This window comes from Lupinus angustifolius, chromosome LG10, assembly GCF_001865875.1.
Source record: "Lupinus angustifolius cultivar Tanjil chromosome LG10, LupAngTanjil_v1.0, whole genome shotgun sequence".
Taxonomy (NCBI): domain Eukaryota; kingdom Viridiplantae; phylum Streptophyta; class Magnoliopsida; order Fabales; family Fabaceae; genus Lupinus; species Lupinus angustifolius.
The window spans coordinates 10,900,609-10,927,569 of record NC_032018.1 but is presented as its reverse complement, the minus strand read 5'-3'; the positions used below and the strand labels follow the sequence as shown (position 1 = coordinate 10,927,569).

Sequence of the window (26,961 nt, the reverse complement as noted above, 5' to 3'; positions counted from 1 at the left end):
CAGAATAAAGGATTTGGAAGATGATCTTGGAAATCAAATGGTGGAAAATTTTGCACTCATTGCAAGAAGAATGGCCATACTGTTGAGACCTGCTATAGATTGCATGGTTTTCCTCCCAATTTTCAGTTTACAAAGGGGGAAAAAATTAACACCATAAGAATTGATGATGATGAAACTAGCAATTCTGGTAAGAATGAACAACAAAGAGGTGGTGATAGGATGAACCAAGACAATACCATACATGGATTAAGCCATTAACAATATCAGGGTCTTGTTAGCATGCTCCAGCAGGCAAATTCAATGAAGCACACACCAACACATAAGGAGAATGGTGCATTTGGAGACACAAACAATATCATATCTGCTGCATCCACATCTCATGATGACATAGAATCATCAGGTATGCCTATAAACCAACATATGACATGGATTCTGGATAGTGGAGCAACTGACCACATATACTCCACTCTATCATTATTATCTATATATCACAATATCAAACCAATCAAGGTTAGATTACCTATTGGTAATCAAGTGATTGCCAAGATATCTGGTATTGTGCCCATCCTGCAAAACGTGATCCTTCACAATGTCTTGTATTTGCCTAGTTTCTCTTTCAATTTACTATCAATTCCTAAATTGGCCCTATATTCACCTTATATTGTGTCCTTTGATAAATCTTTTTTTCAAAATTCACGACAAGAATTCTTTGAGGATGATTGGTACAACTAGGATTTTCAAAGGATTGTATGTCTTAAAGGCTGCCAAGTTCCATTACAAAGTTAATTTTTCCTATAGAACTAATAACACTACTTGTAATTCTAGAATTTGGCATTATAGACTAGCTCATGCCTCTTATAACTATATGGATACTATTAGGAATGACTTTCCCTTTGTCACTTTTGATAAGAATCATGTTTGTGATGTTTGTCACCAAGCTAAACATAAGAGACCTGCTTTCTTTATATCATCCATTCATGGGCATACATATTTTTTAACTACTGTTGATGACTACACTAGGTTTACTTGGATCTTTCTCATGAAAAGTAAAGTTGAAACCTCTCATATGCTGCAAACCTTCATAACTCTAATGGAAACTCAATTCTCTATCAAGAAAAAAACTGTTAGGAGTGATAATGGTTCAAAATTCTCCATGAGAACTTTCTATGATTCAAAAGGAATCATACACCAAACTAGCTGCACCTGCACCCCACAACAAAATGGGGTGGTTGAGAGAAAAAATCAGCATATATTGAATGTAGCTAGAGCTCTCCTAATTCAAAGCCAAATACCTAAAGTTTATTGGTCTATGCCATTAAACATGTTGTGCACATAATCAACTTTCTCCCTACCTCTGTTTTATAGCATGAATCACCCTACTACTTGTTATACAAGAAGCAACCTGATTTATAGGATTTAAAAGTCTTTGGTTCTTTGTGCTATGCTAGCACCCTTGCTCATAACATAAGCAAATTTGATCCTAGAGCTTCCAAATGTATCTTTCTAGGCTACAAGAGTGGTGGAAAAGGGTATATCGTTCTGAATCTTAACATTAGGGCCTTAGAACTCACTAGGAATACGATTTTCCACGAGCTAATCTTTCCTTATAAGACTAATGATCACAATGTGACTAATGAGCCTATACCTAGTATCACTAATATTGACCCTCACTTTATCTATGATGACATTTTTCCTAGGAAACTGATCATTAATAGTCAAACTAAAACTGTTGATGAATTAATCAATAATGACCCTCAACATAGTAATGATCAAACTCCCACCTCTCCCTCACCCAATGCTCTCAATCAATTTCAGCCAAGAAAGAGCCAAAGAATATCTAAGCCTCTTACATATCTTGAGGATTACCATTGTGCTCTTATGAACAATACAAAATTACCCCACCACTCTAAGTATCATCTATCTTCATATCTCTCTTACCATGACTTAAGAGATAAGCATAAATCTAGCATCCTCTCTATTAGCAGCCAAGTAGAACCAAAAAAATATGCCCAAGCCATCCTAGATCCTAACTAGCAAGATGTTATACATAAGGAACTACAAGCCCTGCAACTCAATAACACCCGGTTCCTTACTAAATTACATGATGATAAATCTGTCATAGGTTATAAGTGGGTTTTTAAGATTAAATACAAGGCTAATGGAACCATTGAGAGATACAAATCTAGGCTAGTTGCAAATGGGTATACTCAAACTGAGGGATTGATTACCTAGATACCTTTTCCCCTGTAGCCAAAATTAGCACTATTAGGATCTTGATAGCTTTAGCATCTATTCATAAATGGCATCTAAAACAATTGGATGTCAACAATGCTTTCTTGCATGGAGACCTCATAGAGGCGGTATACATGGTCTTACCTCCTGGTTTACACTCACCTATACCTAACCAAGTATGCAAACTCCAAAAATCTTTGTATGGTCTTAAACAACATGGTTACATAAAATGCAAATGTGACTATTCTTTATTTGTTAAATGGCAATCTAGCTCTACTATTGCTATTGTTCTTGTTTATGTTGATGATGTTATTCTATCTGGTAACCACATCTCTGAAATTAATCACCTTAAATGTTTGCTTGATCAAGCTTTCAAATAAAAGATTTGGGTGATCTAAAATTATTTCTTGGGTTTGAAGTTGCTAGAAATCACACAGGCATTTCAATGAATCAAAGAAAATATGCCATGGAAATCTTATGTGATACCGGCTTAATTGGTTGTAAACCTGCCACAACACCTATGCTACAAGGGTTACATCTTTATCAAGATAATAGTGCCCCATGTGTAGATCCTTTAGCCTATAAAAGGCTGGTTGGAAAACTTATCTACCTAATCAATACAAGACCAGATATCTCTTTTTCTGTGCAGCAACTAGCACAATTTATGGCAACTCTAACTCTTATGCATCACAAGGCAGCCATAAGAGTCCTAAGGTATATAAAAGGATCTCCATCCTTAGGTATTTTCTTTCCTACTACTTCTTCAGTTCAATTAAAGGCTTATAGTGACAGTGATTGAGCTTCTTGTCCTGATACAAGAAGATCCATATCAGGGTATTGCATTTATCTTGGACACTCCTTGATTTCATGGAAATCAAAGAAACATAAAAAAATTTCTAGAAGCTCTTGTGAAGCTGACTATAGAGCCATGGTAATTACAACGTGAAATTACATGGCTCAATTACCTTTGGAAAATTTACAGTATTCTTTTTCTAAAGTTTCTTTATTATATTGTGATAATCAAGTTGTTTTGCATATTGCCTCTAACCTTGTTTTCCATGAGAGAACAAAACATATAGAATTGGATTGTCATACAGTTAGGGAGCAACATGCCAATGGCCAAATCAAGCTTCTACTTGTTCCTAGCAACCTTCAATTAGCAGATGCCTTGACTAAAGCTCTAGGTCCTAAGGATTATTCTTCAATACACTCCAAGCAGGGACTCTTAAACATATGCGCTCCAGCTTGTGGGGGGTATTAGGCAATGATCAAATTACTCAAGTCCAAGACAAGTTGATCAGAGCAAAAGATGTCTACAACCAGGACAGGAATACAAAAACAGATTATGCAGGCAAACAGATCAAGACATGCCATGCATCAGGCCAACTCAATCTGACCGAGGGATATGCATCATGCCAACACAGTCAGGCCAGGACACACGCACCAGACCAACTCAGTCTGACCGAGGCACATCATCAGGCCAACACAGTCAAGCCAGGAAATGTGCATCAGGTCACACACCAGAAAAACGCAGTCTGACCGAGGCACATACATCAGGCCAACACAATTAGACTAGGAAATGTGCATCAGGTCATGCCTCAGACACGGCTAGTCTATCTAAAAATTGCGCATCAGCTAGGAATTATGCACCATACTGGATCAGCTCAACCAAGGCAATGGCAGGCCCAACATAAACCATAATGACTAGTGAAGATCATGATCAGGGGACTATTAAGGGCAACCCACATCAACCAAGGCTCAAGTCATACACATGAAAGGCCTCTTCTATTTGGACCAATCTTGTTCAAGCAATGTGGGCCATGAGAACTTGGTTAACTTATTAACCAAGCAAGCTTTGTCTTTCTTTATTAAGCATGTGTTTTAAATGTATTTTCGGTTTGTTAGTTAGGTAAATTAGTTAGTTAGTTGATTAATGGTTGAGTTACTCTATAAATGTAATTCATTCATCTCCTTGTAACAACAATTTATTTCAATTCTTCTCTTTGAAGATAATCAATAAAAAGTTATGAGGTATTTTTCATATCTTTGTGTTTAGAGTTCTATGAACTTTCTTTCTATAGTTCTTTGACTCCATTGTTCAAGGAGTCTTCAAATTCTCATAGATTCATCATTGCTCATTGTAGAAGTCTTCATCGTTGCTTATTGGTAGAACCTTCTCATTGTTTTCCACCTACATACTTTGTTTGTTATTGTAAAGGAAAATTATGAGCACAAATTAGATTAAAGGAAATTTTTATACCTTATTTATTTGTAATTTTTTCTTTATCAATTGTGTTCATGTGTCTGAAAGTTTCAATTCACGCTTAGGGGGTAGAAAAAATTACACGTAGAAAGCAATGGTCAAGGCTAATATGTGAATATCCTTATGTTGAAATGGAAAACTATATGATGGATGAACAACAAGTGATTTTAATTTGGAAGAGGGAAGAGATTACGATTGAAAAAATTTGGGGATTAGGTGGTGTTGTTGGCTTGCTGCATTCTTCATCTGACTGAGAAGATAACGTGGAAGGTTTGGAATTGAGAGTGAGAGGAGAGTGAGCATTAATGAAAAATTATTTTTAATTTTTAGAATAGGAATTTACCAAAATATCCTTACCATTAATATTCATTTCAAATTTTCAACTTAACATCAATGATATTTTTTGTCCAACTTTTATGACACACAATGCTAATATGACATATTCCTAAATAAGAAAGAAGGTTACTCATGTTAGCAAACCCTTATACATATACATATATATATATATATACATAAACTAATTTTTATGTTTATTATGACTCATATATTATTTTTATATTTATTGTTATTATATATAAAAAAATATTTTTGCAGTACTTTTCAAATTTTAATTAATTAGTTGAGTTATCCAAATGAACCATTGGAACTAAACTGAAAAGTTCGTGTATTTTAACCGAGCCGGACTTGAGCTAAAAAATAACTCGTATCAAATTCGAGTCGAGTTTCGAGCTCAACTTTATTATAACCTAAAGCTCTCACTTTATTATATATAACCTAGAACTCAACTCGGTTTAACTTGTTTCCAACTCTAATGAATGTCTAGGTTATAATGATCTACAATCACAATAATAATTGTAGTAATGATAGAAGACAATGACTTAATGATGGTGGTAGATGAGATGTTATTGGTGATTGATATACTTTTCAAAACCAAAAACTAGAATCAAAACTTTTTTCTGTTTTAAAAATTGAGCTAAAAATGTTTTGAAAATGAATGAAAAAAGAATTCAGCTCCTTTTTTTTTTTTGCAAACATATTTTGTTTTAAAAATAGTATTTCAAAACCAAGAAAGACTTCCCAAACAAGACCTTAATTTTTTATTTACTTTATTCCTATAAGTTTGTATTCATTTTGATGTTTGATGCTTTTTTTGGGAAAACAAATATGGTAAAAAGGTATTTTATAATTAGTATTGGCAATTAGAGCCGTTTTTAAATAAATCATAAAATATCATGTATTATCCGCCTTAAATTAGGGTAGGGTGGGCTTGCGGACCGTCCTAAATTAAAAAAAAACTAAAAATGATCTAGTACATGAAACATTGCAAAATATTATATATTGTTTCTTATTTGTTATTTCATTGCTGTAACATTGCAATATTCATGTTATCATGTTTGAGATTACATGGATGTAAAACATGACAGTGAGATTTAAAACACAAAACATAACACATTGTTTTGCATAAACCGAATATGTAGTTGATTGGTAAGATATTATATTTTGGAAAATTGTTATATTGTACTTGAGTGGTGAAAACATGAATTACTTTCATTATACTTCACCCATCAAATTTCTTATTGTAGTATTCACTAATCCTGTGGGTCGCCCTGTCTACCCGTTTGAAATGCTTGTGGGCGAAAATGACATGTTGGACTGACATTTTAGGGTGATAGATACAGTTTTCATGCTCTGCCCGCCAAAAGTGTGCGGGCGGGTAGACGGGTCCCACGAGCTTGACCCAAATTGCCAATGATATTTGTAATCTATGAGAGAGAACTATAAGTAAATGAGGAATAATCCTGTACATATTAATATGGATAAATTTTCTAAAATAAATAACCCAACTTAATAATATGTAGTTATTAAATATAACTTCAATTCATTGACTCATACTATAAAACATGCATTTTAAATATAAAAAATAAATTATAAATAAAAACCAAACTAAATCATAAACAATTTTTGTATGGAAGCAAGTTTAATACCTTAATTTAATAAAATATAAATGTTTTTTTGTATGGAAGAAGTTAGTCAAACACACCTCCATGTTGAAACTGAGCAAGAGTCGACTTGGACCTCCTCGGATGAATAATTGGAAAGGCAACTAGAGTTAGAGTAAGTATATATTCCCCATGAATGGCTTCTTGTATTTATAGTGGAGTGGAATGGTTTGCTCTCTAAGATATGTGGTGTAATTACTACCGGTGATATTACATTATCTTTCCTTAAGCCGATGTCATTGTAGATTTGGACTATCTCTATCGTGTGGTAAATGTGAATCTGTAATGCTCAGGTGATATGGTCTTAGGGATGGCAACGGGAACGGGCGGACACGGGTAGTAGTTAACCGCTACCCGTTTCAAAATAGGAGAACATTACTCATACCGCTCGTACTCGTATGGGTACCCGTGTGTGGACATTTGCGGGTATTTCTGGGTACCCGTGGGTACAACGAGTATCCGCGAGTTTCCTATATTATAAATGAATTTTTAATTTTTTACTTCTATTATATTTCAAATGAGATGAAACTTAATTATTTTTGTACCTTTTGGTTGAATATTTGACAAAAATGCTAAATTTATTAGTGTTTTCTATTTGTGTGATTTTTTGTTTTCATTTCCTTAACAAAAAATATATATTTTCTTTGTAAAGCATGTGTGTTTCTAAACATGTAATAATATTTGTAGGGTGTTTCACCACCAAACTCAATAAAATATGTAAACAAAATAAAATGAAAAAATGTACATAGTGTAATGAATGTTAGAATAATGTAATTTGTATTTTAATTAAATATAATATATTAATCATATAAATAACAGGTACCCCTATATGTACTACATGTATTTTTAAAAACCCGTTTATAATACCTGTGGGTACCCGTTTGTGACCCAACCTGTACACGTATGAGTTTTACCCGCGGGTACAGATTTTTTTGCCATCCCTAATGGTCTTGTCTTTGGCAAGTAGGAAAGTTTTAATGTGTTGTAGGTGCTAACTAGACCATATCTTTATTGCATTTGTCATTTCCGTAATTAGGTCGATCTTTCGAACATGAACAACAATCACATAAACTAGATCTTGCTTGCCTGATTGTAGTCCTAGTTACTAGTGGCCCACCAATGATAACAAATCCTATGAAGAAATAGTAACCATAAATAGTTTTTCACATTTAAATTAATTTGCTTGTTACCTCAAAGTTAAACAAAAATTGAACTATAAGCACTTACCAAATGAAGGCTCCTTGGACCCTATCTTAGTTATTTCCACCGAAATGAAGATGATTAAAAAACCTTTTCAAAATATTAACTCTTCCCTTCACCACGTAAAAGGAAAAAAAAATGCAATTAAGATGATACGAATAATGTGGTACTGGGACAAAAGTTAAGGAAATAGAATAATGCATGCATGAGAAGGATATCTTAATAAATAACTTAATATTATCTGACAAATGTTATTCTTTGGTAAGGTTGAGTTCCAGGCTTGTCCCCATGTATGGAACCAAGTTTAACAAAATTGATTCAATTATTATTAATTTATTAATATTATTGCTACTTAATATGATCTGAAAAAGATTGTTTGTTAGTATGTACTGTGTAGAATATTTTCCATTTAAATTAATTTATAAAATATGAAAGCTGAGAGTTTTGAATTGGAATAGTCGGTGGCCGGTGGTTACGGTTGTGATGTAGTAATTGATAAAATATATTTAATTAAAAAATGATAATTAAGTAGTGTTATGATCAATCACGTAGTACATAAAGTGCTGCATTTTTTGAGAGAAAAATATCTATCCCTTTCAAATTTGGGTCTCATTTTTTTTTGTCTATAATAATCAACCATACCCCTTCACTCCATGTACAAGAATTAATTTATCTATTTCGTTTGGAAAAAAGTAGTGTTGTATTTTATACTAAAAATTGAGACCTTTTGTTAATGCATACTTTTTAAGATAATAAAAAATCAAAATGCATAATTTTGTCATTTTTTTTTTATTATAAAGAAAATGTGCCGAGGGTAAATGTCAATGATAAATGCACGTATAAAATATTGAGATTTAATATTTTTTAATTTTCCCCCTAAAAATTAACTCAGGTTAGAAATCTTTACAAGTCTAGGACAAGTGAAAATTTTGGTCAATTTTAATTATTTTGTTTTAAATAATAGTAATTATTATATCAATACTTACTTACAGTTTTGTAAATATGAATTCAGATTTGGCATATAACATGTTTTCCTTCCTAAATTATCACTAATTACATCAAGCGTGTATGGATATGTAAAATCACACTAATTATTCACTAATCTTGTACCATTTGCAGAAAAACATATTTATCAACCTTATTAATCCATTTGTAACATTTGAAACGTAGTTAGTTTTTAGAGATCCACTTGAAGTAACATTCACAAAATGAAAAAAAAATATTAATAATTCATTTACCAATTTTACCTTTTAAAATATTTAAAATTTAGATTAGTTACTTCTAACTAAAAACCATATTATTACTTTTTAATTGTTTTTTTTAATTTCATTGAAATATTTTTTTTACTGAACAACTAATTTAATAAAAGATTTGAACACTTGATATCAACAAACTATCCCACTCCAACAATTAGGTAAAATCACTTACTGTAAGTTATTTTTGGTTTTAAATTAGTCTCCTATTTTTTTGTTTTAAATAAGTCTCTTAAGTTTTAAATGTCCAACACACAAATCATTTCCTCAAAAAAATTCTAAAGATAGTGGGGACATAATATTTCAATTATTCCATATCTTTTTTTATGTTTCAATCTCTTCCTATTCTAAGTTTTTTTATGTTTCATAAAACAGAATAAATTATCTCCTTATATTAGAAGATAAATTATTTCTTTTCACTAATAAAATCATGACATGTATCTTATTTGACATTTTTTTACAAAAAGAATTCTAAAAACTAATTAAATAGGACACATGTAATAATTTAGTGATGAAGAGATAATTCATATCTTGATATATGAAAGGATACTTTATTTTCTTTAAGAAATTAATACACAAGAAATATTTTGTTCCATTGTTTATTATTGCGTTTTTCACCTCACATATCTTCATTTCTTTGTAGTCAACGTGAATTAAGTGAAATCATTTTTGTCAAACTGAATTCAATTTTTATATCATTTATTCAATTTTTAAATTGTGTGCAAAAACCTTAAATATTAAAAGTTTTGGAACGGATAAAGTAATTGACATATAAACTAAAATATATTTCTGTTAAAAAAGAGAATACACCAATTTGAAACATTAACTATACCTTATAGGAAAACAATATCATAACTTGTGGATCAATTTAAAAAAAACTTAAGTAGATCTTGTAAGTATTTATATAGGAATCGTTCATGGAAGCCAATTTCATTATCTAGAAAGGGCCCTAGAATTTCTCATGTAGCTTTTACAAATGGTTTCTTTTAAGCAATTATATGACAATCTTAGCAAAAAAATGTAGGTGCTTTCTCATGCATGGTTGATTATTTATATCAAGCACGCTAGAGACTTAAACATCGCTGTTATGATGAAACTTCCTTGGGAAAGATTTTCCAAAGAAACTCATTGAGATAAATATAGTTGTTTCATGAAATTGGAAAACTCATAAAGGGCCTAAAGCACCAAAGATACTATAATGGATGAGCCCAGTAAGTACTAGTGTGAAGCATGCACGTGCAACACCAACTCACCATTCAACTAATAAGGTTGTTGATAAGTTATTGTTGTTTATTAAATGTCTTAAATATATAAAATAATATATGGTGGTAGGTAGGAACAAACTCTACATATTTAACACTGGCTAGTGGTGGTGCACTCAACAAAGATGGTAGGAGAAAATGGAAAGAAGATGAAAATATTGTGCCTCCATGGATTCAGAACTAGTGGGAGTTTTCTGAAAAAGCAAATCAGCAAATGGGATCCTTCTCTATTTCATCAATTTGATTTGGTAACATAATGTTATGTCCTTTTAATATTTTGAGCATTTAAGCCCATCTTCTAAAATATTTCAACATGTTCATTTAGCATAAAAACATAACAAAACACTGATTAAAACAGTGTTCTAGATACAACATATGCATTACTCAAAACACTGATTATGGTGGCAGGATTTCCCTGATGGCAAATTTCCGGCCGGAGGAAAGTCTGACATAGAAGGCATCTTCCCTCCACCTTACTTTGAGTGGTTTCAGTTTGACAAGGTATAAATACAATATGCTCCATTCTTTCATTACAAATTAATCTCTTTCGGGTGCACGACTGCTTCTCCCAACAAATGCAATGGTTATGTCATGTTTATCGCAATGGTTAAAATGTATGGTCGATGTGACGGGAATTGCAGGCACGATGTGGTTTTTGAGGTTATCAAAATCGCAATATTGCAGTAGAAATTGTAGTTGATACAAAATCTAACTTACTCTCATACAACTCGTTTATTCAGGACTTCACAGAGTATACTAATTTGGAAGAATGTATCTCATACTTGTGTGAATATATCACAGCCAATGGCCCCTTTGATGGCTTCCTTGGATTCTCACAGGTATGCGTTCATGCATTGCACTAAAACTTAGCCACTTTTGGACTTTATGTATATAATTACTATTTGATTCTGCTTTTTCCATTCTTTAATGCAAATCAGGGTGCAACACTTTCAGCACTTTTGATAGGTTACCAAGCACAGGCAAGTGATTACTGTTGTGTGATGGAGAGTAAATATTCATTTTAGTCTCTTATGTTTTTTTACTTTACTAGTTTGTCCATCAAAAATTAAAAAACTCAAAATGGTCCCAGGAAATTTCAAAATGTGATCAAGTTAATCCATTTTAACATATTTTACAACACGTGATAGGGACTAATTTGATCCACATTTAAAAAATTTGGAGACTATTTTAAGTTTTTCAATTTTCGAGAAATCAAACCGGTAAGGTCAAAAAACATGAGGATGAAAATGAATATTTAGTCTTTCATTTATAATTAATGTTCAACACTTCAACTGAAAATTTTCTGAGTAGAAAACATGAAATTCACAGGGAAAGTTGCTAAAGGAGCATCCACCCATAAAATTGTGTGTATCAATATCAGGATCCAAATTCAGAGATCCAAGCATATGTGATGTTGCTTACAAGGACCCCTTAAAGGCTAAATCTGTTCACTTCATTGGGGACAAAGATTGGTTGAAACTACCTTCTGAAGAACTTGCCTCTGCTTTTGACACACCCCTTATAATAAGGCATCCACAAGGTCACACTGTCCCAAGATTAGGTTTGCTCTCTCACCTTATTATAGCTAGCATTTGGTTAACATGTTAAAATAGAACTAAAGATAAAATATAAGTTCTATATTTATGTTTATTTATAAATAGAATAGGACGCTATAACATAATCGTATATCAGATAAAAAATAACATGTCTCACAAAATAACACTTTGAAGTAGTATTTGTTTTAGTTATACTAAAAGGGTGAAAACCAAAGTAGTAATTGAGCTTTACTTGCACTATTGCAAACAGATGAAGTGTCCACTGGTCAGTTGAGAAATGTGATCAGAGAAGTAGTAGGCCAACCAGAAGATCAAGAAAAGGATACAAAGAAGGTGGAAATAAGCAATGGAGAAGCTGGGACAGTACAAGTGGCCATAGCCTGAAGATTGAAATTATGTAACTGGTGATCCATATAGACTTGTGTGTTTGTTGTATTCTTAATTTAAAAGTTCAACAATTTACTCTTAAAATTCAATTTTTATGTTTTAATTTTATCACTAATGGAAAATGTAAGTTAATTACATATCTTTTTTTAGATTTGTCAAGTTTGTCTTTTCTATTAAGATCAAGGTAGTCAAAATCACGATCATGCTCGTGATATTGTCCGACCTTACAATCTTCAACCCCTAACTTGTGCTCGATCTCAGTTTTGGACACGCTTCTATGAGATCGTGAGGGATCGTCATGTTAGAGTGTAAGATCGGTTGATTTTCCCGTCAATCTCATATTCACCCTTTTAAACCTTTTTCCATCTCCTTTCTCTTTAGATCAAACAAACCTTCTTCTAGGCATGAGAAAGTAGAAAGGTAGGAACAAGAAACAAAGAACAATTGAACCTTCTTGTGTTGGCCGTGAGATCCAATAGCCGTGGCATGTTTTGAATAAAAGAAGGAAGAGAAACAACATAGGAATGAAGGTGAGAGTTGTAAAACCTATTGGCTTCAACAAATTGTATAATTTAGGGTGTCAATGAGGACTGGGCTGATTTCCCTATAAAAAAAATAAGAATTGGACTATAATATGGACTTTTTTATTACCTTAATTTTATTCTTTTAAATGTAGATTTATTTAATAATTTAACCCATATATAATATATATATATACATACATATAAAATTTCTATACATATATTAATAAGCATGATCTATCAAGTCATATTACAATCCTACATTTATGATCTTTCTCTTCTCGGATATGTAATACATGCTTTGGGTCTTTTGGTTTGAGAGGAGTTTAGAGGGATGAAGGGTCTGTTTGGAGAGTCTGAGGGCTGTTACAGTGGTTGTACTTGGTGGGGAAGATGGTGAAGGTGAGTGAAATGAAGATGAGAGGAAGGGAAACAAAAAAGGTGAAAATTGTGATTTCAGTGAGTATCAAACATAGGCATAGAAGGATGGGATTGCATTGTGGTGGTAGAGACAGAAAGAAAAGAAGAAATTGAGGGATGCAAAACCCATATTATGTGACTCTAAACCCAGATTCCAACAAACATGGAGAGAGACCAAATTTAAGGTTTTTTTCATACATAACCAAATTGAAACCTAAATAAAATAAACAACCAAAAGAGTTTTTTAGCCTAAAATAAAACACAAATCAAAAGTTAGTTATCATTTAGGGTAGTAGTTGAAGAGGCCACTAATCAGTTGTGAAATTGGATTACAGAAGTACTAAGCAAACTAGAGGTTTGTCTTACTTTTGTGAGCTTATAATCGACCATGAAGAGATTAAGTCAGAAGGGGAGCATGGTAGAAGCTTTTTCATAGCAATCAAGACAAGGGTGGGAAGTTGGTGGAAATAAAAGCTGGAGAAGCTGAGACAGTAGAAGAAGCAGTTCTAGATTATGTAACCAGTGATCAACACTGGAACTTTTGTGTTTTTGTCTTTTGATCTTTACTTAAAAGGGAGGAGTATGTTTCATTTCATGTACTGTACTGTGTAGGCATATTCAGCACTGTCATAAAACTAATTAAACGAACCCCATTGTATCATGAATGCTTCATAATATTTTATAAAATAAAAACATGAAGCACAAGTTGGGTTTCACTTTGGTTCCACTATGGGGCAATTTCTTAACTCCATATAAGCAAGTTAATTCACATGACAAAAATGCAAGCTGAGACAGCATAACCCTTCTACCAGGCACCATGGTTTTAACCAACTCTGTTGGTGATAGTTTGATGAAGAGACTTAAGCTGTGTGTTCCATTTGTCCACGGCCGTGTACTTCTTCATTCCTTTCGACCTGAACGGTGTAATTTTTTTATGTTAATAAAAATACCAGGTTTTATATAACAGAATTAGAGGTAGAATACATTAAATGAGAATGAAAAGTTACCTATCAGAGCGTTCTAAGAGCCGGTTCACTTGATCAATGTATCCTTGAATTCTGTTATCCAAAATCAGTGATACCAGTAGCTGCTCAACATCGTGCTCAGGCACATTAAGTTCCTACAAATTAATGGGTGTTATTATGAAATTATTATACTAACCATAACTTGAGTGCCTCATAAATTTGATTAAACAAATAATACCCATAACGAGAGGAAAAGGCGATAACAGCTTTTAATTGACCAAGGTCAGGGAGAAAAAAGGAGGCAGAAGATAGACCAGAGAATAATGTTAGGTTTATTCAGTGAGCACAGTCTTGCCCGACCAACATTAACCCATCACCCCCTTAAGCCAGAGACTGGAGTGAATGGTTAAGTTGTCAAGACGTATTTGACTACTTGTTTACCTTAGATATGAATGGGATCCTAATCCTCGTGTATGGTTTGATGAGCTTCAGCAAGACTTGTGTTCTGATATTCTTCAGCAGATCCTCAATGTAATTTCTGATAAATGGATCATCCATGATAGTTCTTCTGTTACTCTGGAAAGCATAATATCCGATGGTCATTTACAACAAATATTGAATAGGAAAAAGAAGACATATATGTAAAGGTTAAATTAGTGCAGACAAATTCTTATGGTTACTCTATACTCTACAGAAGTACCTTCAGGATTTTCTCAAATTCCAATATTTCATTTCGTTGATAAGCTGCTATCAAGTTTGTCATAGCCAAAATTTCGGGGTCATTCTTGTATCTGCAATACATAATATATGAGGGGTGAAAACAGGAAGAAAGGGAGACATCAACCTAACCCAGAGCAATCACAGAATGGGGAAAATGATAAATGAGTTAGGTACACTGGGGAAAAATACAGGACTTACGGCTTAGCCTCCTGCCCATCAAATGGATTTACTTCAGACTCCATCAACATGTTGGCAAGAACAAGGTACCTGACACATATAATGACGGTACAAGATGTCAAAAACAAAGAAAGAATGCTAGAGTAGTTTACTTTGAAGTAATCAAAGCATAAATGTTGAAACTGAGGAAAAGATTATGGATTATAAGACACTGTATAACATATATTTATATCTCCATAAAAAGTATTGCTAAATTTGAAGATTCACAGTTAACTGCAATTTTTTATTCACATGCAAATTATTATACAGATTGTTTGAAACTAATAACCAAGTAAAAAGAATGCTGCTTACTTCAAGCATTGGATACGCCTATGATTCCCAGCTTCGTCATAATTCTTAAAAGCTTCAAAGAAGTCAGTAGCTGCTTCAGCCCACTGGCGCTCAGCCATATGCATTTTCCCACCACATTCATGGATTATTCCCATTATCCTTGGATGGGGAATCGCTGACTTAATAGTAAGTGCCTTCTGGTAAAGTTGCTGCATTTAATATCATGGAAATGCCGGTAAAAATATTTCTCTATACATAAGATAAAATGATAAATCAATCAATAAAATAATTTAGAGAGATATCATATCATCAAAGATTACTGGACGCATTACAGCAATACCTTGATTTTTACATAAGAGTATATGCCTATTTACACGTGCTTTTCAGGATTTTAAAAAAAAATAACCTTTTTTTTTTCAAAAGAGAAGTACTTTTCTTATTTTAGTGTGTATGGATGGTTTGCAGATAAAAGCTGAGGCACTAAATGATCCCCCTCAACTTTTGATTCAGTCGAATGACTTCTCCACCAAGAACAGTTTAACTGACCCCAACTCCAAACCATGAATATAACTGTAAAATATATCAAAAGAACAATAGCATCTTAAAAGCAAGGATCAGCTATGAATGCCAGCAAGCAATCATATAGTAACTGTACAGTTTTGCCAGAACTTTTTCCCATGTTATGTGCAACAGAAAAATCTTGCAACATGAAAACAGCAGATAGTCGTTCAATAAAGCTGCAAAAGTTCCATACCCATGTGACGAGTTCTAAAGTATCCTTTATTTTATCAAGCTTTTTTGGATTATCATACAATTCCAAATAAGTAGCTAGATGATGATCAACATCATACATGCAAATAACCTCAAAACTATGCATTTTCCTTTGTATCCTTCGTTTAGTTTTTCTTTCAGTGAAATCAATATTTCTCCTTTTCAGGTTCTCCCTGCCACACACACTTGCTTCATCGTACTAGAGAAAGACACACTAAAATAGCAGATAGAGAAGACAATGAAAGATTGATTTAAATAAATTATAGAAAGTAGAATGTTAAAACCATAAAAGTAGCAGATGGAGAAGAGGAGAGAAAAGCGTGGAGAGATCAGATGACAACTAAAAATATAATTGCTTTCTTGCACAGAAAACCCAAATGAGATCATAGATAACCCCGAATATAATTTATTTATCATATAATTTAAAAATGATAAAATTTCCCTAAAGTGGTGGTCGGTACAAGGTACTCACTTGGGAATGTGAGATGCCCATGTTTGGTAGAAATTTAGAAAAGTCAAAGGTATTCCTAGGAATGTAACTTGCCCAGGAATCACATCCCAGGAATGTGTTAAAAAACATTCCTTATACAAACACTACTTTAGGTAATGATAGCTCAATTATGAATTGTGTTGAAAAGAGTAATCTCCATCAAGCCACTAATTTTCTTAAGAATTAGTACTCAGCGCTACACCTCAATACACATATATCGATTCATTTACATAATTTTTCAACAGATAAAAAACATCTAATGCCCATTAAAACAGGATTTTCGGCCAAATTCAGTATTTTGAAGTTAATAAATATGCAGATAATCCCCCATCTACCAGACAAGGCAAAGCAACAGAATATTTTAGTGGAGAAGGATATGCAGATAAATATGCAGACTTTATATTTTCATCAATCTAAAACTCCTAGACTATTTTTAATGGGAAAAATTCACTAAACCCCCTTAAACTTTTGGCCATTTGCAAAGAGGCACCATGAACTTTTAAATCATCCCAAATTGACCCTTAAACTATTATAATTATACGGTTTATACCAATAGATCCTTCTATTCATTTCTTGTTAAGTTACTAATAGAGAAAGATGTAGGTAAATTTAAATCCAACTTTAACTAACATAGCACAATCATATCCATTTGTTTTTTATTAATTTTTCTTATCTATCTTCAGATTACTTATTTTATAGAGATTTAAAATCATTTACGCTTTTACTAAAAAAACATTTTAGAAAAAAAATAGCATTTAAACATTGTAACTACTACACTCAAGATAAAAGTTGTAAGGTCAAGATTTGCCCACCTCATTTTGCTGTTAATAACATAAAGAATATTGGATTGAATGATTTATTGACATAATTGTAATAGCTTAATGGGCAACTGATATGATTTAAAAGTTCATGGTGCCAATTTGCAAATGGCCAAAAGTTTAAGGGGTGTTAGTACATTTTCCCCTTTTTAATTAACAACAAAAACAAGGAAATGGTATGAGCAATTTAATAACTAGAGTCTAGATAATATAAAAGAAGATATATGAAAATGTGCCTAACTGCCTATCATAATCTTCAATACAAACAAGTAGTAAGATGTAAATGTGCTGAAGTAACTCTATCTTTTATTGTAGATAGATACATTTAATACATATTGAATTCGATTAACGAAAAAACTATTACGAGAATTTGTGCTTATTCCAAAAGCAGTAAGAAAAGTCTGATGAATAGTTAAAAATTAAACTGAATGTATGCAACTTACATAGCAAGATTAATTTTCTAAAACAAATGCTGACCTTGAGTTTTTTGTTGTTCTTGGTTTCTGTGTACATTTGAATTTCTATGGCATAAACCTCCAAAAGTTGGGTTCCTTTCTTATGGTCGTCTGTGCCATCTTCTCTTTGACAAGATTTGTGAAGCTCCTTCAGGATCTGTCAGAGTCCAAAAAACCCTTAAATTATTAAATACTAGCAGATACCAATAGAATCACAGACATTCATATTAAGTTGGGCAGTAAGTTACACCAATGCACCAAAACAGAACATGTTACCTTATTCATCCGTCCATATTCACCAATATCAAAGAAAATCTTACAAAGCTTTAGATTTGTCTTAAACCACAACCTCTACAAAATGACAAACATAAAAAATAAACATGAGATGACTTGAATGGGAAATGTCATAGTATAAGTCACAACAAAGATAATCTTTCATTGATTGACCTCATTCTTTGCTTCTTCAAGAGCTCTCAGAGTTGTCTGGTAGAATTCCTGCAGAAGGGCAAAGTTCTGGCTAGCTGAACCCGAGACATAGTCCATAATGCTGTTTATGCACTTTTCACTGTAGTTACGCGTTACTGCTGACTTAATATAAGTCAACATCTCTCTATAGGCTTCCATCATCTCTTTATATCTTCCCAGTCGATAATAGAGCTTGACAGTTTGTTTTAGAGCCTTGAATCCCCTGGTAAAATTAGAAGAAGAAAAATGATACACCATATATAATGGTTTCTTACCACTTTTGAAGATATTTTACAAGAATGAGTACAAGAAACAAGGACGCTTGACTTGACAAACGTATTATCTGTTTTGATTAAATAACATTATGGCGTCATTCGATCCATATAGCTAACCCCACCTAGTCGGATAAAGGTTTGGTTATTGTTGTTATATGTACTTTCACCCAACTAGAAGGAAAGACCCTTCAAAAGAACTAGAAGGAAAGAGAAACAGTCTTGCTTTTAAAAAATGGAAATGAAAAGAAACACAGAAGGTATCAGATCATCACATTAATAATGATAAAGCTACAAAAGTACAGAACACACAAAATTATATTACCATGAAGTTCTCTACTCCAACTTGGATATCTTTTTTCCCTACAACATCGATATATTTTTTACAAACATAGCACTCAGAGAATAGAATTCTTACCATTCTGCCTTTTCTTGTTCCATGTTCACCACCTCAGCGAAACCAGATAGTGCACCTTCTGGATCACTTTCAACCAAACCTATAAACAGACAGAACAAGAATGCTCTAAGAAGTCTGTGGAAATTAAATCAACCAGCCTTGAACAACAATTATGAGGGGAAAAAACAAATCTTACAGCTTTGCAAAAGAATTTTCAATGTTTGAAATTGAATTATTTAACAAGTCACTTTTTACTTTATTTCCACAAGGAAGAAACATAGCATAAATAAATCAAAATCATCAAGATAATGGTCAAATTTCAGAGTTCCAACCATGACACATAAAAATGAATGATCATAAGAAATTGCAAGCAATGCTCTTGTCAGAAATATCCAATGACCGAATACTGATTTTAAATTTGAACAAATTAGTCTGGAACATGATCTAATTCTCGGATTCAATGCTAAAATGTCAATGTACAAATTTTTCCGAATTCATAAACGCTATAAAGGAAGCAAAACTAGTAATATCTTTTGAAAATACCTTTCGAATTGTAATATTGATTCTCAATATCCACATCTTGCTCCTCTTGCTCCTCATCTGAGTACTCAAACCCGTAGTCCTCCATATCAGCGTCTACAAATTAACAGACGCAAACACAGCGTGTCAGAGTCAAATGGTAAAAGTGAAACCATTTATCATGATTATATCTTTTCAAACCAAACCTCAAAAGTCAATATTATATTATGTTTTGATGTTCATGTCATGAAATGTGAAAAGGTTAACCAACAAACTTGAGTCAAAGAACACCCACCCAATTACCTTGCTAAATTATTATTCATTTTATAATTTTAAATTTTCAAATCACGGGATTCGTGGAACGCGCTTTAGACATATCGCTTCACAAAAATAAGAAACTAACAAACCTAAAAGCAAGTATGTAGATGCATCATGTACCCACGTCAAAAAAATTCAACAAACTTTAGTTAGTTGGCATCTGCCTAACACAAGCCCCACCTTATCCAAGATTCAGACTTGTTATATGACGATTTCCATCAAAGCTCAAAATAGGAGAAACCCCATCCAGTGGGATAAGAGTAAGATTTTACTTTTGTTATTATTATTTTTTTACTGGTAGGCACGTTGATGAAGTGTAAATAAATTATGATTAAAGGTCCATTTGTTTAGGTTCTCACTTCTCAAAAAAGTGATTCTCCACAATCAATTTGTCAGAAAGACTTCTCCTAAAAGCTGAATTTGAGCTTTAATCACAATTTATTCAGTAAAGCTCAACCATACAAACATATGAATGTCAGAAGTGATTTTCCTAAACAAACAAACACTGAGTATATAACTAATAATCAGGTACATTGTCTCCTAATACAATCTACAAAATAGTGAAGCATACATACAAAATATCAAAAAACCATTGAAACACAATTCTCTCATTTTAGTATAGAACCGCGAATTGTTTCTTCCGTACCAATTCATGGTTCTTTTGTGAATTGGTTCCCTATAAGAAACGAACTAGATTTTTACCTACAATTTAAGTAAATGAAAAGGGTGTAATTGGTAATGTATACTCAACTACATGAATGAGCTACAACAAACAAGAAAGAACTTTATCCTTGAGAATTGTCCTATGGTAAAACAAAAGTTGATTCAAACCTACAAGAATCAACACTATAAATGATTCTGCAGAGTGCTATAGAAACTATACTGAGTATACTCCTAATGTACCGGTGTACTATGTATCCGCACCAAAGAGAAACATGTATCTGGTGACTATGCAAAAAAACCTCGCGACACTAAAAATTCACTTCTTTATTTTTTTTTTAAATTATATTTCCCAAAAACTAGTAGCATAAACATTGTTATAGCCACAAATACACGGACACCAACATCAACACGTTGCCATTGATTTCGGAACTACAGAGACACATTCTAGAACAACATAGCGAGCAACTTCAATTACAATATTTATTTGATCGTATAAATCACGCATTTAATGAAAGCATGGTTCAATTTTCAAGCTTCTTTAGATCGAAACAGGGGAAATAAAAATAATGGAATTGTTCAAGCATAATAATTAAACAAGAGTGAGATAATTGCTAGGGAAAACGAAACGTGAATGAGGAGAAGAAAAGTGAGTACCGGAAGCCATGTTGTGTGGAATTGAACGAGTTGGAAGGTCCGAGTTAGGGTTTTGATGGTAGGAATCAGTGAGTCGTGAAATCACGAGTTTGGTTTTTGATATAATAATCAAATTGGGGAATAAAGAGAAGAGAGAAGGCCAAGGAAAGGGTTAGAATAGCTTATGGTAGCACCTGTTGTACCTTATTATTGTACTTTGTTACTAGTTAATATTTATATATATATATATATATGAATGTAAAAATTTATATCATTCATCATTTTTTTGTATTAATTGTTTTCAGAAGTTAATAATAAATATGAACACCAGAGGATGTAAAAAACGGTTATATTATATGTGTATATATTTTTTTCATTTTTAATGTTTTTTATATTACTAATGATATTTTATCACTTTATGGATAATGAACTAATCTATTCATGCATGATTGCTTCCCCAATAAATATCACTCTCATGAATCAAACATTTGATAGTTTGGTCGCTCTAATACTAGCTAACTCTTGTACTACTAAATTAACACCTTCACAATTTTCATTTAATTTAAAAAGTAACTCAAGTTTGGAATGAAAAGTAAGGCGTATAGATTAAATCGTTGGGGTTATTTGATCTTAATCAATTGTCTAAAGTTTGAGATTTTGAAAATATATTCACATTAAATATGTGGTAGAAAAAGCTAGTTGAAATAGGTTATTTGATTGTATTTAATTAAGTGGTTGGTTAGTTGGATAATGGTATCCTTTGGTTTGTTTTTCACTCAAGTCTATATATAAGAGTAATGATGTAAAAACTGTACCGTATTGGCCAGTTCGACTAGAAAATCGGACCTCTAATCGGTATAGTACAGATGTTGAATCAGACAAGTATCAAAATCGGTCAAAATCGATGAACCGGCTGATATTTGACTAAACCGGCCGGTTTACATACATATTTTTTTAAAAAAAAAACTTAAAAATTCATTACAAGGTGACTCATCTTTCCGACCATTCTTGAACACTTCAAGACACATGCTTCTAAGACATACTTAGATTATACATTTTGGTTCCTAACATTAGTTTGTAATGTCAGTGACATTTGTGTATCTTGGAGTACTGTCTGAAGATAGGATTTGGTGCAAAAATATAATCTCAGTATGAGACAATTTTGACTCCTCGTGGTTAAATGTTAAAACTCCAAATTTATTTGTTTTGTAGAGTGTGAGTCGTGTGTTGGAAATATATTCGTATATTTCTATATTTATGCCCAAGATTCAATCTGTAATTAAATATAATTAAAGTAATTGCATTATTTATTTTATCATATTCGCTATTTAATTAAATAGATTATATGATAAGGTCCTTGAATAAAAATTAGAGACTTGTTATTATAATAAAGATTATAATAACGAGAAACATGTCTTTTATAATTTTTAGTCTAAATTGTTATTGATCATGGAATCATTGAGAATAGGACATCAATGACCAGGTAGATCAATATATGTGTAATAGAATTTATTAGATAAATATTAATAGATCTCATTTATTAAATTGTACATATAGATGATGCATATGTGGATATGATCACTGAACTGAATCAATTGAGAATTTTTAATGGTTAAGATTACCTTAAATTGTCAATAGGAAATTCTCAAGAAGAAATGAAATAGTTTCCTTTGACCTGAGATTAACATAGTAATTAACATGTTATTTATCATACTTTGATTTCGACACATGATGTCTCACGATGTTATTTGAATGAATATTGAGTATGATTAAATGCTTGTAGAATTAATGACTAATCAAGAAGGAATTCATCAACTCTTGATAATGAGTTTGAGCTCTATAATAAAATAAAACATTGACCAATGTATTACAATGAGTTTCTTTGAGTCATGATGACAACTTATTAAAGTTTGACAATTGTACCATACTTCTAGTGGTTAGTGAAAGTAAAGTATATATTGCTTCATGCTAAGTTGTTGTTAAGGAGTGTTGTTAGACACCAACCTTGATTAATAAATTAATTTAGTTAAATTACTACCAGCTTAGTATTGAACCTACATGGTCACACACTAGCAAGTGTTCTAATCTTTGCTAAATAATTATATTATTTGATAATTAAATTTGAGAATTTAATTTGATGAATAAATAATTTTATGGAATATTATTTTAATTTTTTGCTAGCACAAAAAATTTAAATAATAAATAAATCATATTCTAAAAACTATTTTTATGTCGCTGTAAAAGTAAAAAAAGAGTAAGTGGATTGCTTATGAAATGATATGTGGTGTTATTTTGCACCATTTCAATTAAGAGGCACTAGATGGAAGAGGCACCACTTTATATTTATATATGACATGAAGAGAGAAGACTTTTGATATTATTTTTTTGTCAATTCTCTCTCCCCGTGCAGTGTACATGTGTTTAAAGAAACTTATTCTATCTCTCCCTCTTGTGTTCTTCTACTATCTATATAAGAATGAATTGGGCTAGCATTATTACAATATTGGACATCTTCAATTTTTGCCACTTGGATTTTTAGAGGACAAAATTGTAAAATCAAATTTTTTTATATTAAAAGAAATTCAAAAATTAAAAGTCTGCCACGTTATTATTAGCAGAACTCTGCCAATTAAAGCAAAACTCTGTCACGTTACTTATTAACAAAACTCTGTCAATTCATTTTTCCAAGGCCATTCATTTCTCCAAGCCATTCATTTCAAATAATAATAACAAGGCCGTCATTCCAAAAGTTTCTCACGTTTCTAAGGCCATTCATTTCAAGGTTATCAAGGCCATTCTGGGGACTTTCATGTTGATTTGTTAGTAGGTAATAGTTTTAGGAAAATATATATTCTCATATTCATCTAATTTTTAGTTTATTTATATTGAATTAATACTATTTTTTATTAATTTGTAGACATGTGTTGTTGATAAAATGGTTTTCTCTCAGACACAAACTTCTTTAAAGAAGGTTATTTTCAATCTCAGAGATTCTAGGTAATAACTTGAATTTGTTCTTCACTATCATTAATTGAATGACTTTATCTCACAAGTTTTTTACTCTTTGTTGTAAGCAGCGGTGATGTTATGACATGTACTCTTTGGGACTCTCATGCCCTGAAGTTTTGTAACTGTTACAACAACTTCACAATTGGTGAGCCCATGATTGTTTTGCTGACACATGCCAGAGTTAAGGAAGGATAAGGTATTTTTAATCCTTCTACAATTATACATATCCTGATTATTGTATTATCATATACATTATTTGAAGTTGATTTTTTTGTAGGCAAGTATCCACCGACAGTTAGCAATTCATGGTGTGTATCGAAAATATTAATTGATGATGAAATTCCTGATTACCAAAAATACAAGGATAGGTAAATTCTATACAAGTCTGATTTTTTCAAGTGTTTTTATACCCTTTTTGTTATTTTATTAAATTTTTTACTCTTGGTCAGATTCATATTTATTTTATGTTACTTCTTTTGTAGTTTTGCAACTTTAACTCTATCATGTGATTCCTTGAGCCAAGGGAACAGCCAACTGTCTCAATACTCTAACTTATCTGATGATGACCGATTCATGTAGAAGGCTGAGGTGAAGAGTCTTTCTGAAATTGCAGCCTTAACATCAACAAGGTATATTTTTGTTTTTTTATAATTTTTGTATGAGTTATGTCCTTATCCCCTTTTTTAATGTCAGGAAATAACTTGTGTTACTATTCGAACAACTGCAATATTTATTGTGGGAAAACAAGGGTGGTATTATGATGGGTGTTTAAAGTGCACTAAGAAAATTGATGCTAAGGACGTTCCGTTCACGTGCAAATGTGGCACATATAACTTGATGCCTACCCCAAGGTAATAAAATTTCATTATATATTATTTTTAAAATTTTAGACTTTTTTATTTCCTTGCTTATTTTTAATATGGAGTATTTGTTAAGGTACAAGTTGGACATTAAAGTCATTCATTAGAATGGAAGTAGAAGGTTTGTGTTTTGGGATCGTCAATGTGCTGATATCATTGAAGTATCTGCTTTTGAGCTTAGAAATCGGATGGTCGCGGTACGTAATTTTCCTGTTTTACATTATATAGATTGATATCATATCACTACATCATTTTTTATTACTATATCATTTTCTATTAAAAGAGTTTATATTTTTTCCTGTTTTTTTATTTAGGAAGGTGAGGATGATCCAAAGGCATTCCCACTCATGCTTGACATGCTGCTTGCAAGGACAATGACGTTTAGAGTCAAAGTCCAACCATCTTACCACCAATCCTCTGTGATGAGGCTATATGAAAGTACGGTCTTGATCAAGGCCATTGCTGGTCAGTTTGGAACATTGGACTTACATACAGTGAGTTAATTATATTTGCGTTTTATCAATTTTAATATATTTATATTTTAATCTAATGTAAATTAATTTTTACCTGTTTTTAACAAGGGTTCAACCTCTGAGGCCCTTAATGGAAAGTGTCATCTCAATGACATGTCTCAATATGAATCTATGAGTTTCATCTATAATTGATTACAATGTTTAAGATGTCAAGGTAACTCCTATTATACATGTGATTTATTGACATGTTTTTCAACTTACATGGTTAGTCTGTGTCTATCACTGCTGATCATGATCCAGACAACCTTCAATTACTAACTCCAGCTAAGAGAATGTCGGTTGACTTAGATTTGGAACTGCCACAAAGCCCCATCTTTAAATCTACTCAGTTGTCATCTTCGAAGGTGGCAAAACATATCAAGACTGAGTGACTAATACAATCATGACAAATTATGTATAACCTTAGTAGAACTATATTTTGATACATCAGTTTGATGTATATTTTGTGACCTCATCCTTGACTACCCACAAAACTATATTTTGATACATCATAGTTTGATGTATATTTTGTGACCTCCTCCTTAACAACCCACAGACTGAGATTGACTAAGTTTGAAACAATGCTTTCCCATATATATTATGTGAATATATTTTGCTATTAGTGATTCATAATTATATAAAACAAAAGTATCATCTGACTATCATCATATTTTGTAAATTTACTTATCGGGACATTTCATCAACATCTAAGTACTTTTAAGAATAATATAATTTGCTTATCACGTGAAGTTAAGTTAATTGGGACTATGGTTTAAAAGAGAATTTTATTAACCATACCATACGAAACAATGACACTGTATTATTTTAGAGTTGTGTGTGATATACCTTATATAAAGATATGTGATATATATTTTTTAAATGGACCGTGATGGATGCTATTGGTCATTATTTAATGTCGATTATGCTATGACCTTTAAATGAAATTATACTCATGAACATATACATTTACTTTTATGTCTATTTATTTATTTATTTCCATGTACAATTTATATCAATAATCTAGGTTACTTAAAAAAAATGTAATCATTTAAAATTTGAGATTATGTCATCAAAGAAGACAATAACAAATTTCTCTATGTTTCCATGTTATTTCATTAAACATTAACGTTTAAGAAACTGAATATAAATTCATTTTATGCAAATAAATTATAAAAATAGTAATTAAATGTGTTTATTTCATTGAAGTTATAAAATCTTATGTTAACGTGTAAGCCTATTTGACAATGATACATTACAAGTGTCACATAAATTTATTCATATTAAACAAATAATATTTGGTTTATTAACATTATAAACTCATATTTATTCAAATTATTTTTTTGCAGATCAATCACCATTCCCTGGATGACAAACTATCTCCCCAACACTACTTTTGGCTTCTTGGTTTATTTTAAATTACTTTTTTACTTTTAATATACAGGTGAGTTGACATGTTAATCTCAAAAATAACATTGGAAATCACAATGTTGTAA

At 31.9% G+C, this 26,961-nt stretch overlaps 2 protein-coding genes and 1 long non-coding RNA gene across 3 annotated transcripts; 2 read left to right on the top strand and 1 right to left on the bottom strand.

Annotated features, from left to right (window-relative positions):
• LOC109358326 (dihydrofolate reductase-like) lies at positions 10,298-12,217 on the top strand. Its single transcript, XM_019602492.1, has 6 exons — positions 10,298-10,458; positions 10,619-10,711; positions 10,951-11,049; positions 11,149-11,190; positions 11,540-11,771; positions 12,017-12,217. The coding sequence occupies exons 1-6, from the start codon at positions 10,336-10,338 to the stop codon at positions 12,148-12,150; spliced, it is 723 nt and encodes a 240-aa protein (XP_019458037.1). The 5' UTR covers positions 10,298-10,335; the 3' UTR covers positions 12,151-12,217.
• On the top strand, positions 12,978-13,782 carry LOC109358328. The gene is made up of 2 exons (XR_002108952.1): positions 12,978-13,279; positions 13,450-13,782. It is a non-coding gene; the product is annotated as an uncharacterized LOC109358328 (long non-coding RNA).
• On the bottom strand, positions 13,704-21,266 carry LOC109358324 (COP9 signalosome complex subunit 2-like). The gene is made up of 12 exons (XM_019602489.1): positions 21,109-21,266; positions 19,498-19,590; positions 18,976-19,054; positions 18,268-18,508; positions 18,097-18,171; positions 17,843-17,977; positions 15,308-15,495; positions 14,978-15,046; positions 14,760-14,850; positions 14,501-14,635; positions 14,102-14,214; positions 13,704-14,008 (listed from the first exon to the last, which is right to left on the bottom strand). Exons 1-12 carry the CDS (start codon positions 21,116-21,118, stop codon positions 13,918-13,920), a joined length of 1,320 nt encoding a protein of 439 aa, XP_019458034.1. The 5' UTR covers positions 21,119-21,266; the 3' UTR covers positions 13,704-13,917.

Excerpts from the sequence above, each read along its gene's own strand:
- LOC109358326 (XM_019602492.1), top strand. The coding sequence starts at position 10,336 with ATGGTAGGAGAAAATGGAAAGAAGATGAAAATATTGTGCCTCCATGGA. Across the intron at positions 11,050-11,148 it reads GCTTCCTTGGATTCTCACAG|GGTGCAACACTTTCAGCACT; the intron begins GTATGCGTTCAT and ends AATGCAAATCAG. Across the intron at positions 11,772-12,016 it reads TCACACTGTCCCAAGATTAG|ATGAAGTGTCCACTGGTCAG; the intron begins GTTTGCTCTCTC and ends TATTGCAAACAG.
- LOC109358324 (XM_019602489.1), bottom strand. Across the intron at positions 17,978-18,096 it reads AATATGGACGGATGAATAAG|ATCCTGAAGGAGCTTCACAA; the intron begins GTAACATGTTCT and ends GGACTCTGACAG. Across the intron at positions 14,851-14,977 it reads GATGGGCAGGAGGCTAAGCC|ATACAAGAATGACCCCGAAA; the intron begins GTAAGTCCTGTA and ends TATGTATTGCAG.